The sequence below is a fragment of the Macaca mulatta genome, chromosome 7 (assembly GCF_049350105.2).
Source record: "Macaca mulatta isolate MMU2019108-1 chromosome 7, T2T-MMU8v2.0, whole genome shotgun sequence".
In the NCBI taxonomy this organism is placed as follows: domain Eukaryota; kingdom Metazoa; phylum Chordata; class Mammalia; order Primates; family Cercopithecidae; genus Macaca; species Macaca mulatta.
Window position 1 is genome coordinate 59152966 of NC_133412.1, and position 15462 is coordinate 59168427.

Consider the following 15462-nt stretch of genomic DNA (forward strand, 5'->3'; position numbering starts at 1 on the left):
CTCACTGTGTCTTTGGAGCTTTACTTGTTCTAAGCATTTTCGTTGAAGTTCTATTCATAAATTTAGCTTAAATTCACCTACATTCAACTTTATTAAAAAGAAAGATATTAAGATTACCAGAAGCCTGTGATTACAGATCTGGAACAGTTTGAATGGAAGCTCTTGTGAATCTCAGGGAAAATACACACCATACACACACACATACACACACACCCTGGAGTGTGGATGTGTGGCTGTGCTTTCTCACACACTTGCTGTGTGACTGCTGGTAAGCTACTTAACCAGGCAGGTCTTCAGTTTCCTCACACATGCTGTGGAGAATGTGATGGCTTCCTCTCAGGGTGGTTCAGTTAGAAAATACCTGTGAAATGTTTTTGGCTGTCTTTGGAATAGCAAACCTTTCTCAGAGTGCTGAGCCCAGGTCTCAGCTGTAGCAATGGACTCAAAAAGGGGGAAGTGGCACAAGAATTACTGGTGGCAGGAGCAGAGGCCTTGGGCACTCTAGGACACCCAGCAGGGCAGTATTGAGAGCGAGCATCCCAGCAGGGCTGCAGCCTGGGAGAGGCTGGGAGAGGCTAGGAGAGCTGGGAGAGGCTGGGAGAGCTGGGAGAGGCTGGAAAAGATGGCATAGGCCTTGAGCCAGGAGTGTAAGTTCATGAAGATAGTCTGGGGGAGTGAGAAATGTGTGGGGTAAGAGGGAAGGCAGCAGATCGGGGGTAACCCACGGGGCTGTATCTGGAGCAGCCACGTGGGTTACTTGTACCCACAGTGGAGGTGGACTCTTGGAGCTAGAGCCTTGGACAACTTATCAGAACCAGAAGACCCTTGCTGCCCTGTATGCCAAAGTCTCCCTCCAGCCTGGCTCTTAGGGATGCCAGCTGCCAAACTGGCAGGGCCATTGTCCAGACATTAGGTGGCCGAGGTACCAGTTACAGCCTGGTCCTAGTGGCCACGTAGGACTCCAGCCTCACTCAGCTCAGGACTGAGCTTGTTGGCCAAGCTGGTGGGTTAGAAGTTGAAGTTGCCCTTGAGGCCTTCCCAAGGTAAAACCAAATTGTCCTGGCTTAGAATCTAGATGAAGTGCAGGCCTCTAACTCTCTAAGTCAGACAGACAGCAGGGTAATGCAGCATATTCCAGTGTCCTTCCCTAAGATCTCCAAGAGCCATCCCCCACATGGGAATTGGGTTTTATGGATTGGCACCTCACCCTGTAAATGCTCCGCCACTGGGGCAGAGATTTCCACATTCGGAGATGCTGCCTTGGGAACTGGATGATCTCCATAGGTATTTCACATTTGCTTCCCTCATTTTGGCTTGAAGGATTTACTCACGCCTGACTATGTTTGGAAAGACGTTTTTAGCTGATGGGACAAAAGGAGGCCAAATACAGACAAAGATGAGATCCTGATTTGGAATGCAGAGGCCACTCAGTAGCATCAGAGAAGCCTTTTTCCTAACACCATCCCTGATCTGAAGGAGGAAGATTCCAGACAAGCAGATACTGGCTTGGGAGAAAGAAGGGTTTCTAGGTGTGCAGAGCTGAGAGTGCCTTAAAGCCTGGCCCTGGGCTGATCCTACAGTGTCCTGGAAGCCCCTTGCTCATGAGCTCCTCTCTCCCTGCTGCCTGTAGATAGGCTCTGATATCCTTTATCTTCAGAGGACAGCTTCCTTCATCCCTAATTCCCCCTTGGGCAGCCACCTTTGCTCTTTCCCTTTCTTCACCACCAACTCTTGGGAAGGGTGGCCTGAAATTCCACCAACTCCTGCTTCTTACTCCTGTCCTGACACAAATGTGGGCTTCTCAACTTTTGCTCTCTCTGAGCCTTGGTGATGGTTCTCAACAATGTCATTCAAAATGTCACCACCAAGCTCAGCAAACCCACCGCTGTCTCTCCTTCTTCATTCAATTCCTAACTCTTTCTTGATATGGCAGTTATTGTGGGCTTCAGTAGAACATTGAGGTAAAAGAGCATAGAGTCACAGAGACCTGTGTTTTCATCTGCCAGTGTGGCCTTGTGGGACTGATGGAAATTTTCTGGGACTCAGTTCCTTCCTGTGTGAAGTGAGGATGATGATAGAACTAACTTCAAAGGGTCTTTAGGAAGATTAAACCAGACAATGTATATGACATAGTCAGTAATGATATTAAATAGTATTACTTATTAAATAGTATCACTGTGTGCCTCTGTATCTAACTGTGTTCTGTGTAAACATCTCTGGTTCTGTAAGATGGTAGCAAGTATCCAAACAAACAAAAAGAGACTGGCCTCTGTAGTTAAAAGACCTTGGCAAACACCGCATACACGTCTTCTTTCCCTGTTTTGGAAATTCATGATGAGTGCTAGCAGAGCAAAGGCTTGCAATAAAAACACATGCTTAGCTTTGGTTATCCTAGCAATGCCTAAACTCATTCGCGTCTCACAAAGCTGGTGTTCTGTAACACAGTTTGGAAAATGCTTCTCACTGTATTGATATTGTCAATGGTGTCTTTCTTGAAATGCAATGGTTAGCACCAAAGCTCCAGGATGCAGGCAGATGTGGGGTGCAGTCTGCCTTCAAAGGAAGGCTCTATGGCACAGTATCTGTAGGCTGGATAGCGGGAGTGGGGGATGCAAAATGGGCCCCCACTTCATCTTAACATGTGTTTCTCAACACTGAGGCAGGACATAGGGGGAATCACCTTCCTGTTTTTCCTGGAGGAAATGAATCCATTCCAGTACTTTTGTGGAAGCACAAAATGACTTCAATATGGGTTCTACTTGTTTCTTCCTCCCTTTCCTCTTTAAGGCAGAGAATGGGAGAAGAAACCATGCCCTTTCCTTTCCTTCTTTTCCTCCTTGTGCATTGCTCAAAGTGTTCTATCTTTGACATAAATGCTCCCAATAGCCACAAGATGCTTGAAACCAGGATGTCCCCAACAGGCTGCTACATGTGGCCCTGCAGGTTGTGCCCTGCACTGCTCCAGGGGTGCCATCTATATGGACTGCAGCCAGTCCCCAAGTGCCCCAGCCCCAGGGACACATCCTCCCTCTGGCATCCTATGAAAGATGGCTGAGCCCTCTGTGTATTTGGCAGGAAATCCAGTGCCCTCTCTCCCTGACTCACAGCTCTGGAATTTGTGGGAGAGGCTTCGGCTTTTCCTGGTTACCTCCCTCTTTCAGTTTCTTGAATTCACATTCTCACTCACTTCTTGATTCATGTAGCTGCTCTCAACTTGGAACTGCTCAACAGGCTCACCTCTCTTGCTACCTAGACAGAACTGATTTATCAAGACAGGGGAATTGCAATAAAGAGTTTAATTCACACAGAGCTGGCTCTATGGGAGACTGGAGATTTATTATTACTCAAATCAGTCTCCCCCAAAATTGGGGGATCAGGGTTTTAGGGATAATTTGATGTTTAGGGGGTGGGAAAGGGGGAGTGCTGATTGGTCGGGTCAGATATGGAATCACAGGGAGTCCAAGCTGTCCTCTTGTGCTGAGTCAGTTCCCAGTGGGGGCCACAAGGTCAGATGAGCCAGTTTATCCATCTGGGAGGCACTAGCTGATCCATTTAGTGCGGAATTTTAAAAATATCTCAAGCACTAACCTTAGGGTTTACAATAGCGATGTTGTCCCCAGGAGCAGTTGGGGAGGCTTGGAATCTTGTGGCCTCTAGCTGCATGACTCCTAAACCATAATTTCTAATCTCGTGGCTAATTTGTTAGTCCTACAAAAGCAGTTTAGTCCCCCCGTAAGACTGGGATTTGTTTTGGGAAGGGGCTGTTCTAGTTTTTGTTTCAAAGTTAAACTATAAACTAAGTTCCTCCCAAAGTCAGTTTGGCCTACGCCCAGGAATGACCAAGGACAGCTTGGAGGTTAGAAGCAAGATGGAGTTGGTTAGGTCAGATCTCTTTCACTGTCATAATTTTCTAACTCTTGTAATTGCTGCAAAGGCAGTTTCAATCTCTCCTTTCCATATGAACCCAAATATGAAACCCAGACCCTTGTCCTTGATTTCCCCAAAAGTTTCATTGGCCCAGGGCTTTTACTGGTGGATTGGGGTAAGAGATGCAGAGGGAGAGGGGGTACACTAGAGATCAGCACGGAAACCAACAGTAAGAGATGGAGTAACAGGTCCCTCTATAGACCAAACGCTTCCCCCTAGGCTACTGCCTCCCCAACCCCAACCAGGTTATTGAGTTCTTTTCCCCTCCTCTTCATTCTCCCATCCTCCTCCCCACCTCTTCTGGGCTGCCTTAGAAACTCATTCCTTTCCTTGTTAGGCAGAGTAACTCGGTTGTCCAGGTTTTTTCTTCCACCCGGTTTTAATTTGCATATTCAAAAACTCATTAAGACACTCACAAACAAATGACCCACCACTCTACTCTATGGCAATCTTCTTTTCAGCAGTTCAAAAAGAAATTTTAAAAAAAAAATGGCAGAAGATTGGAAATGCCGGTCTTCTTTATAACATGGTTGTATTTGTTGTCGAGTTTCTCAATCACATAAATCATATCACACCCACCCTAGCAGGCAGAAACAAGTAAAGTTCACTTCTATCTGTATTTGTTTGTTTTAAACAGCAGTTTCTTTTACTTGCTGTATACAGGTTGATGGTGGAAATTATTACATACAGATATGTCCTGATTTGCACAGAAGGGTCCATTTTTGACCTGTTGTCCCAGCTTAACTACTAATCACACCTCCTTCACTTCAAAAGTGTCCTGGTTTAGACCATAAACCAAATAAAATGGTCACACCCTCCCCCGCCACTGAAGCAGTCCCTGCTGGCTCTTTCTAGCTCTGTGTCAGGCAGAGCCCAGGAATTTTCTCCTTCACAATCTTCTGCCTGGACCACACCTAAAAACAATTGAAGACTTAAAACAGTGTTCAGGAATTGCTTTCACAACTACCAACCAACAGTAGGGAGGAAGATATCCAGAAGAACAAAGGGAAAAATACAATTTGTGCAAAAGAATGGGGGGAGAACTTACGCATTACTTCTGGTTGGCACACATAGGGACTGAATGGCCACCTGTGAATCTATATGCATGTTTGTTTATGCAGCTACTGTTTATGTATCTGCTATCTCTATCTATCTATCTATCTATCTATCTATCTATCTATCTATCTATCTATCTATCTATCTATCTATCTATCCATCCATCCATCCATCCATCCATCCATCCATCCATCTATCTATCTATCTATCTATCTATCTATCTATCTATCTATCTATCTATCTATCTATCTATCCATCCATCTATCTACGTCTATCATCCCAAGCTAGGTCACAGTTTAAATATTTAACTCTGGGTAATGTTCTAAGGAAGAACAATCTCAGAATGTTAGAGCTGGAAGAAACTTTAGACATCATCCTATCACACAGGGACACTTACCCAAGTCACACACAGCAAGTTTGTGGCTGAGTAAAGACCTGAACTTGTGTCTTCTACCCCCACTCCAGGGCTGTCCTCGGCCTTATCATGCTTCCCTCTTGATTCTGTGCGCCATCCTCACCCCACTCCTAATGAGAAGAAAGAAATGCAGCCCAAAGTGAGAGCACCTTTTTCTTTCTGGCATTGTTGAGTATTGATTAACACACAGGTTATGGACTCAGACAGATGGGGAATCAAGTCCCAATTCAGTCCTTGCAAGAGAAGTGATGTGGGGCAACTTTCTAAGTCTGTGTCACTTATAGAATCGTAGTTGCCATGAGGTTTAAATAAGATAACATGTAAAAACATTTAGTATCCAATAAACAGTGATCATTTTTCTTCCTTTCAATGAGGGTTTTTCTCTCAGGAGTTAGTTTCTTTCTCTGGCATTTTTTAGAATAAGAATGTACCTAACTCATTATTTACTCCTATTCAGAGAAAGACTACCCAAAGTATGATCCACACAGCAGGGTAAATGGGTTCCTAAGATTTAGAAAGAGCTATGGGCAGGAGGCAGGGGGCAGGAGGCAGGAGGCAAGAGGCTTGAGTTTGATCACAGCTGCAGAATGAGGTTGCTGAGCATCCTGGGACACTCCATGTCCCTTCTCTGGGCCTTGGGATCCTCCTTTGTAAAGTTGAAGGCATTACACTTGACCTCAGATGTTCTTGCCTTTTTCTCCCATGCTTGTCTGTCCAGGCTATTTATAACAAACTTTTCGAGCTTAATAGGAGAAAGGAAAGCAGTCCCATTGGCTGACCTTGATACTGATTGACTTATTAAACAGGTGAGTAGGATTCAAGATCACACCCTTGCCTATTACTAAAGATGAAGGGAAGGATGTTTATTCAGAAGAACAGAGAGCCTGCCTGGAACAGAGCTACATGTATGTTGGGTTCTCCCTTATGGAGTGAGGACACAGAAAACCATGCTTCTAGCCTTGACCTTCTACATATGGCTTATGTGACCTTTGGCAAATCACTTACCTTCTCTGAGTCTTGTTTTCCTCATCTCTAAAAAAAATAAAAATTGAATAGAGGATGCTGTGAGATTTCAGCAAGATTAAAAAGTATAAGAGGCCAGTCCAGTGCTGGGATATGGAGTGTGGTTTGAGGATGCTTTTAAAGGATGGCTGCCTGGGAGTTGGGGAGTAGGCGGCTATTATATGAAAGACCCTGGGCCAGGTGCAGTGGCTCACGCCTGTAATCCTAGCACTTTGGGAGGCCAAGGCAGAAGGATTGCTTGAGCCCAGGAGTTTGAGACCACCCTGGGCAACATGGTGAAAGCCCAACTCCACCAAAAATACAAAAATTTGTCATTTGTGGTGGCGTACACTTGTAGTCCCAGCTCCCCGGGGGACTGAGGTGGGAGAATGGTTTGAGCCCAGGTGGCAGAGGTTGTAGTGAGCCGAGATCACACCACTGCACTCCAGCCTGGGCAACAGAGCCAGACCTTGTCTCCAAAAAAAAAAAAAAAAAAAAAAAAAAAAAAAAAAAAAGCCTGGAAGGAACTGTGGTGTCTACATCAGGGCCTGTCAATCAGGGATGATTCTGTCACCCTTCCTCCCTTCTACCCAATGGAATATTTGGCAATGAATGTCTGGGGACATTTTTGGTTGTCACAACTGAAGAGGTTTTCCTGGCATCTAGTAGGTGGAGACCAGGGAGGCTGCTAAACATCCTGCAATGCATAGGACAGCCTCTCGAAATGTTCACAGTGCCAGGGATGGGAGGTGGAGGGTTGTTGCTGGTTGGTATGTGGATTTTCCGGTGATGGCATGGTGGCAGGTACTGAATAGGTATGTGTTGAATTGATGTCATCAGGAAGCAGGAACTCCCTTGGTGGATGACATCATTGGGCAGTCTGTACCCAGGGGTGGGGATGAAGGGTGTAAGATAAGGGAGGCATTTCTCGCCATTGCCCCACTGTGTAACAGGCCACCTTGCAAGGAAGTGAGCATCTCTCTGGAGTGTCTGAGCAGAAGTAGGGTACCTGTTTGCCAGTTATGCTTGGGAACAGAGTCTGGGATTGGACAGGGAGGTGGGGCCCAGGCTAGAGGCCCTCTGAAGACCTGAGTTCTGAGATTGAGGAGTTTAGAGATTCAGACCCAGAAGGGGCTTCAGAGATCATGGAATTCAAGTCCTTCATTTTTGCGGTGGAAAAAAAGTGACTGAAGAGAAGATAGGAGTCTTGTCTGAGATGCCCACGCTGCTTGGATGTGCTGCTGAAACTACATCCCTGGTATCTCAATATCCATGCAAATATTCTTTCTGCTTTCCCCACTAACTGTGTATTCCAAAAAGGAAACCAAAGAGCTGGAGTTTGCAGCCCTTTCTAGTTCTGAACCCAGGTGTTGCACATGTGGCTTGATGTGCGTCTTGGGCTAACAAGCTGGCTTGGATTTCTGGGTGAGGGTACAATAAGGAGAATCTATACTGGTCTTAATAAAAAGCACACCTGCCCCAGCTCAGGTGCTGCTCCTAGATGAAGTTCCCTCGTCCACCCTTCCTCAGTGGGATCTCCTCTGTGGAGTCCCTCCATGGTAAGTCCTTGTACGCAGGGCACTCAGCTGTGTGCTCCATCGAAGTGGGTGCGCATGGCCCAGCCCATGGCCTCCTCTTGGATTCACCTTCTCACGTATGATATCTTGCCCCCTTTCCTACCCTATAGAGCCTCACCACCCCCAGCTCCTCCAGCTGGAAAGGGCTTTTAAAAGTCACCATCCCTGGCACAGCGCAGTGGCTCTTGCCTGTAATCCCAGCACTTTGGGTACCCAAAGCAGGTGGATCACGAATCAGGAGATTGAGACCAGCTTGGCCAACATGGTGAAACCGGGTCTCTACTAAAAACACATAAAAAATTAGCTGGGTGTGGTGGCACACGCCTATATTCCCAGCTACTCAGGAGGCTGAGGCAGGAGAATCGCTTGAACCCTGGAGGCAGAGCTTGCAGTGAGCCAAGATTGCACCACTGCACTCCAGTCTGGGCAACAGAGCGAGACTGCATCTCAAAAAAAAAAAAAAAGTCACCATCCCACCCCATGTCCCACTTTCCCCAGGCCTATCACTTGTGTCCTATTCATCTCCAAACCCCCAATGCTCCTCCCAGGGCCCAGTGTATGGCTGAGACTATTTAGTGTTTGTTGAATGAATGAATGAGCACATGAGACTATTTAGTGTTTACTGAATGAATGAATGGGCACATGAATAACTGGATGCTTGGTGAGACATCCCTGTCTTGACCCCTGCAGACCAAGGACGTTGTGGGCTATAACTCTTTGGGCCACTGCTTCTTCACGGAAGATGGGCCAGAGGAACGCAACACTTTTGACCACTGTCTTGGCCTCCTTGTCAAGTCCGGAACCCTCCTCCCCTCAGACCGTGACAGCAAGATGTGCAAGATGATCACAGAGGACTCCTATCCGGGGTACATCCCCAAGCCCAGGCAAGACTGCAAGTAAGTGCCTGGACCCCTCTCTGTGTGCTGGGGGGAAGGGGTGTGCATGTGTGAGCATGTGTTCACTCAGCTCAGCCCAGCACCAGACTTCTGCACTTTGGGGCTCTGAGCAGCTTGGGCCTCACAGCCCTTAACCACCTACTGCTCCAGCTTCCTGCAGAGCAGGTGGGAGGGTGTCTTCTCTCTTCTCCCTTCTCAGTTTGCCTCATGTGCATTTTTCTTGTCCAAAGAGGACCCCTGTTCTCATCTGTGGGGCTTCTCTTTATCCACACAGTGCCCTTTGATGAGAGGAAGTGGCTGTCACCTCAGCTGCCACGGAGGCCCCAACCACACGGACCCTTTTCTAGATATGGAGAGAGAGACACACAGAGACGGGGTGGTATCTCTCTGCAGTAAGCCTTCCAAGTGCAGCGCCCCTCCCTTAGAAAGGACTACTTTCCTGGGTTCTTCTGACCTACAAGTATTTTAGAGCCAATCTCAGACATCACTTGCACACTGCTTCTATTTTCAAGACTCGTGCTTTTTAAAATTTCTGAACATTTTAAGTGCTTAAACGAGCACCACACTTTAATTAGAAAACTGGGTTTCAGAATAAGTCAATTATTTCTCAGATCTCTGATAAAAGACTCTCAGGCCTCCCAGCACTTTGGGAGGCTGAGGTGGGCGGGTCACGAAGTCAGGAGATTGAGACCATCCTGGCTGACACAGTGAAACCCCGTCTCTACTAAAAATACAAAAAAAAACAAAATTAGCCGGGCGTGGTGGCAGGTGCCTGTGGTCCCAGCTACTTGGGAGGCTGAAGCAGAATTGCGTGAACCCGGGAGATGGAGGTTACAGTGAGCTGAGATTGCGCCACTGCACTCCAGCCTGGGTGACAGAGCGAGACTCTGTCTCAAAAAAATAATAATAAAAAAAGAGACTCTCAGGCCAATATCAGAGTGCCTGACCTGCACCTGCCGTGTGGCAGGATGACCCCTGGTGGCCTTTATCTGACTTCAGGTATCTCTGCCCTCCCTGCAGTGCTGTGTCCACCTTCTGGATGGCCAATCCCAACAACAACCTCATAAACTGTGCTGCTGCAGGATCTGAGGTGAGCAGAAGTATCCCTTCTTTGGCAGAAAGTGAGGGTAGGGACTGGAGTCTGGGAGACAGCTCCTGAGGCTTACCTTGAAGTATCTGTGCTCTGAGCCCCAAGCCCAGATATCCATGCAGACAGGCTTAGCTACAGTGAAGAGGAAAACAACAGACTGGGGGTGGTAGGGCAGGGGGTGTCCTTTGGACTTGGTTTTAAAGGACAGCCCTGTCACTTCATAATACACTGGTGACCATAGTTAGTGAACACTGAATGCTTTATGTATAATAAATCATATTAGAATGCCATGATTTTAGCTTAGAAAGGTACCTGACGTATCAGTGTTGTAAGTTCACATAATTTGATTTTTATAAGAACCCAGTGATGCAGGTACTATTATTATCCCCATCTGATAGGGGAGGAAGCTAAGGCTAGGAGAGCTGACATGCCCAGGGGCACACACACAGCTGGGAGGTGGCGGCCACAGCATTCCATCCACACAGCCCTGCTCTCACCCACCCATTCATGCTTCTGGCCTTCCTTGGGACCCTGACCTTGACCTGGAACTTAGCTTCCTTATCTGTAGAATGAAGGGGAAAGCAGACAATGAAATCTCCCTGTGTGTCAGGAAGAGGAGTTTAAGCCCACAGTGATTGAAATGCAACAGTTCCGAGCCATGTCTGATAGAGTAGGAACCCATGACGGGCTTCAACTCTCATGGTGGGCTCTACTTGTCACTGTTTTCCCTCCAGACTGGACCACACGGAGGTGTGTGTTGGGGGTAGGCATTGAGGGCTGGTGTGGGTGACGGCACTAGATACTAGACCCACCTCCAGCGTGGGCTGCGTGGCCACCTTGCCCAGGAGCTCTCTGAGGCTGAACGCTGTGGCTTTTCCCTTCTGTCCTTCCCCAACAGGAAACTGGATTTTGGTTTATTTTTCACCACGTACCAACGGGCCCCTCCGTGGGAATGTACTCCCCAGGTTATTCAGAGCACATTCCACTGGGAAAATTCTATAACAACCGAGCACATTCCAACTACCGGGTAAGTCCTTCCAGACTGCGCCCCTCTGGCCAGCCTCTCGGTCCCCTTCCCAGGCCTGCAGATGATTAGAGCCGGGACAACCAGTTGGCGAGAGCTGGGAACAACTGCATTCTTAATGCTGGTCTCGAAGAAAATGGAGCAGCCTTGTGAGGCCTCCCAGGCCATTGGCCACATTCTTCACACAAATCTCCTGTGGTGGTTCCTGCACGGGCATGGACTTAGCATATGGCCAGAGCCAAAAGGAACAAGTTGTGCTTTCACTCATGCTGACGGGGGGAGAGCTTCTCTTGGTGGCCCCTGAGCTGGGCACCTGAATTTGGTTTGCAGTTCACTTGGCGGGTCTGGGTGTAGTCTCAACCATGAAAAGTTAGGCCTGATCCATAAGCTGAAGGAAATCAAGACGTGGCTCTGAAGGAAGGTGGAGGCAGCATTGGCATCCTCTTTGCTGTTTGCCCTTGTCTTGTTTCCTGGGAAATGAATGGGTTGCTGCATCTGTACAGAGCTCAGTGGGCAGGTGGGACACAAAGTCCTCAGTCATCTTCATTTGCTCATCAATATGTCCTAAGCACCTGCTTTTGTGTCCAGCACCAAGCTAGGCACTGGGGGACAGAGGGCATACCAAGATGACTGGGATCTCAAGTCTGTCAAGGACCTCCCAGTAAGGACAGCAGTCAAGACCAGAGTCGTGGGGCATAGGAATGGAGCTTGGAGCATGGCTGAGACCAGAGACGCTGTTTGTGGGGGCAGAGGTGGTCTCAAGGATGCCAGGGCAGTGCACAGGCAGACTCCCAAATGCCTAGGCTGGTGTTCTGGTCCAATCCCTAATGATACCAATGAAGAAAAATTGATGTTCCTCGAAGGAAACGGATACATTCAGAGTCAAAAAGTAAAAAGATTTGTAAAAGCCCAACCAGAGAGAAGACCAAAATGAAGAGACACAGTCTCAGAATAGATCTGTGCTTACACCTAGGAGATGGGGTGGGGCAAGGGGCGAGCAATTGCAGGGTGGGGCAAGGGGTGAGCAGTTGCAGAGTGGAACGGCAGAAAGAGAAGAAGAGTCCCCAGGCAGTGTCATATCCCAGGAACTAGGAAGAGGGTAGTGTCATCGAGCAGTGAGCAGAGGTGTGGAGGACAACAGTCTCACCTTGACAGAGGAGAATTAGTGCAGGGTATCAGAGAGGGCATTTTAGAGGCTGACATGGCCCTCAGAGAGCTGTCTTCATACAAAGGCAGGTGCAGGGGGCATGCTGCTGTTGGTGGCAGGGGGAACAGTGGAGAGAATGTGTTGGCTGCTTGTCAAGAAACCCCCCACTCCCACCCCTTGGGAAGGCTTCATGAGAAGAGAGGTGGGCCACATAGAACCTAGCAGGTGTGGAGAGGCTGGAAAGGGGAGGAGTGCATGCAGGTGAATGGTTTCTAACAAGCAGGGATGCAAGGGCTTATGGGTGGGGCGGGGGTGGGTCTTGAGGAAGGTGGCAGGTCTCATTCTCTGAGGCAGGGAGGGAAGGAGTGAAGAGGAGCCTCCAGCTGGATGATTCAATTGTCTAAGCTAAGGAGGAGGTCCCGCCCTTGGTGTTCATGCCCAGTAAGCCTTGACTCCACATCCACAGTGAGAGGGACCTGTTCCAGGAGGCTTCACCTGGGGTCTCTTATTGGGTCCTCATAACCATCCTGTGACATAGGTGTTACTAGCGCATTTTGCAGATGATATCACTGAGGCTAAGGAGGTGAAGGGACTTGCCCAGTCAGTTAGTGGGAGTAGAGCTGTGAGTCAACCCCACATCATCTGACTCACATCACTGCTGCTGAATTATAAGCCAGAGGGAGAATGACATGACCACAGTGCCCTCCAGTTATCTAAAGAAGAGAAATCTGAGTTTGAGCATTCACAAGAGGCCAAGAGAATCCAGAAAGGAATGAAGACTGAATGGTGGCCTCCCTGGGCAGCATCACTCAGCTGCCTTGATTTCTCCCTACCCCATGGCTGACAAAGTGGACATATTTAGAGTCAAACAAGAAAGCCAGATTCTGTCTTCAAGACAGACAGGAGCTAAAATGAGACTGTGGGAAGGTCACTGTCCCCTGTCCAAGGTAACGATGGGACTTAGGTTCAGCATTTGCTTTAAATCACAGCAGATAAATTTCCTCCGAGTGTACACCTGTTGTTCTTGACTTGGGGCCTGGGCTGTCCAAAGCAGTATGGGTTCTGCACATGGACTTTGCCATTTGGCCTTGGACAAGATATATAATCTCTCTAGACCTCACTTTCCACATATGCTCCTCAAAGAGGTCAAATATTCCAGATTTGGTCTGAGCAAAGCAGAATAAGGCAGCATCTTCACCTACCTTACTGTAGATCCTCTACTTCTGTTGATGCAGCCTGAGAACAGAGCCGGTTTTCCTGGAGCATTCAGAAGTATGCAGTGAGGCTGAGTGTGAGAAGATGCCTTTAGCCCACAGTAGAAGTTAATGTGTCCCTCAATATCTCTTCCCTGCAGGCTGGCATGATCATAGACAACGGAGTCAAAACCACTGAGGCCTCTGCCAAGGACAAGCGGCCCTTCCTCTCGATCATCTCTGCCAGGTACTCAGCCATTGGGAAGACACAGTCCATGGTGACCTTGCACTCCAGTTCCTGCCTCCCCCTCCTTCAATCACTCATTCATTCCCTGAGCATCTGTTGAGCCCTTGCTTTGTGCTGGGCATTGAGCTATATGCTGGGGGTACAATGGTGAAAACCTGAGCAGAGTAAAGTCTGAATTAGGATTCCAGCTCCAGTAGCCAAAGGAAGATAGAAATTCCCAGAGGTTTCTAGATCCCTCAGCAAAGTGAATAGCTGGTAAGTCAGCAGAAATGAGCCAGGGCCACAGTAGGTTGGGCCAGGATGAAAAGATGAAGAGAATAGAAGGGAAGAATTTTACCATCAATTTAATGGGAAAGAACATGCAGGTCATGCCTATAAATAAACCTACTGTTCAGTTGAAAGCCAGGGGCAACTTTTAAAAGGTGCTTTAAAAACCTCAAGGTAATTAGCAAAACCAATCTCCTTTAAAGAGACAAGTTGCTTGCTCTCCATCAAAAGTGGGTAATATGGTAACATGATAGTCCACTCCGTTTTGTAGCTAAGAAGTGCTCAGAAAAGGCACTAGTTCAAGGTGACCTGCCAGTTAGTGCGAGAGCTGGGTATCTCCAGACTCTTCTCCTGGGCCACGAGGACTATGTCACATGCCCTTGTGGGAATGGCTGTCTGAACTTTCCTCTGTGCTTTGACCCACTTGGGGGCAGGTTCTTCAGTATGTGAGGAGCCTGCATGGGCTGATGGAGGAGTGACCTCTTGCTTCTGTGATGAACTCAGAAAGTTCATTCCAGAGCCCAGGCAATGCAAATGGGTTTCTGTTTAGTCAGTGCCTTCCTGGGTACTGTGAGTAGAGAGAGGCTTACAGAGCCCAGAAGCAGAGGTGTGCCCCCAAAACCACCACCTGTGCCCTCCCCATGGTGTGCTGCAGATATAGCCCTCACCAGGATGCTGACCCGCTGAAGCCTCGGGAGCCAGCCATCATCAAGCACTTCATTGCCTACAAGAACCAGGACCATGGGGCCTGGCTGCGCGGTGGGGATGTGTGGCTGGACAGCTGCCGGTGAGTCAGAGTGGCGTGTGGCTTTGGCACAAAGGGGGCATGGCGCGTCTTCCCTCAGCCCCCCACAGAGAGAGGAGAGCAAAACAGAGAGGGGAAGCCAGACATACTGACGTTTGGCCTTCTGGTCCCCCAGCGAGGCAGGGGCATAGAATGGTAGCAGGCAGTGGCCAAAAAACAGCAACAACAAAGAAAAAATCAGAAAAAGCAAAACCTAAAAGCAGCATATTGGCTTCAGCCCATAGCGCCAGGTGCTGCGGGTTATGATTTGCTTCCAAATAGTCATTGGTCTTGGCTCTCTCAAGGTCACACGGCCCATCAGCTAAGGGAGGGAAGAAGAAAGAAGCCAGAATATTCTGGGCACTTACTGTGTGGAAGCCTTAGTTGCATTTCTTTCTTACCATGTTTCTCAAACACATAAATTACAATCTCCATTTTAGAGATGATAAACTGAGTTTCAGTTTAGTGAATTTCCCAAGGTCATGCAGTTAGCTAGTGTTTGAACTGGAACTTGGAGCTACAGTTCACTGGACTCCAAGACTCAAATGAAAAAGGCAGGGAACGCTGAGCTCTCATATGAAGTCCCTATATAAGTGACTGGCACATGCTGGACAAGATCCAGAAGGCACAGTCAGCAGAGCTGGGATTTGTTTCCAGGGAGTATTGTGAAATGTCTCCTTGTCTGCCTTTTGTGTTAAAAATGGGAAATCAGAAACCCTATTAGGAAATAAACATATTTCTCTATTTTATTGTGACCAAGTAAAGGAGAAATAAAGGTGAAAGGGAACAAGATAAATTGAAAAGTATGTGAGGAGAAAAGCAGAGACACAGCATTGA

The 15462-nt window shown here is 47.9% G+C and overlaps 1 protein-coding gene across 1 annotated transcript in view; it reads left to right on the forward strand.

The window, feature by feature from the left end:
- Positions 1-15462, forward strand: part of CEMIP (cell migration inducing hyaluronidase 1) — a 171862-nt gene that overhangs the window by 131082 nt on the left and 25318 nt on the right. Inside the window, exons 14-18 of the mRNA XM_015142864.3 lie at positions 8668-8873; positions 9894-9963; positions 10862-10990; positions 13489-13574; positions 14497-14628. Coding sequence (XP_014998350.1) covers positions 8668-8873; positions 9894-9963; positions 10862-10990; positions 13489-13574; positions 14497-14628 — 623 coding nt within the window. The remainder of the gene's footprint in view (positions 1-8667; positions 8874-9893; positions 9964-10861; positions 10991-13488; positions 13575-14496; positions 14629-15462) is intronic.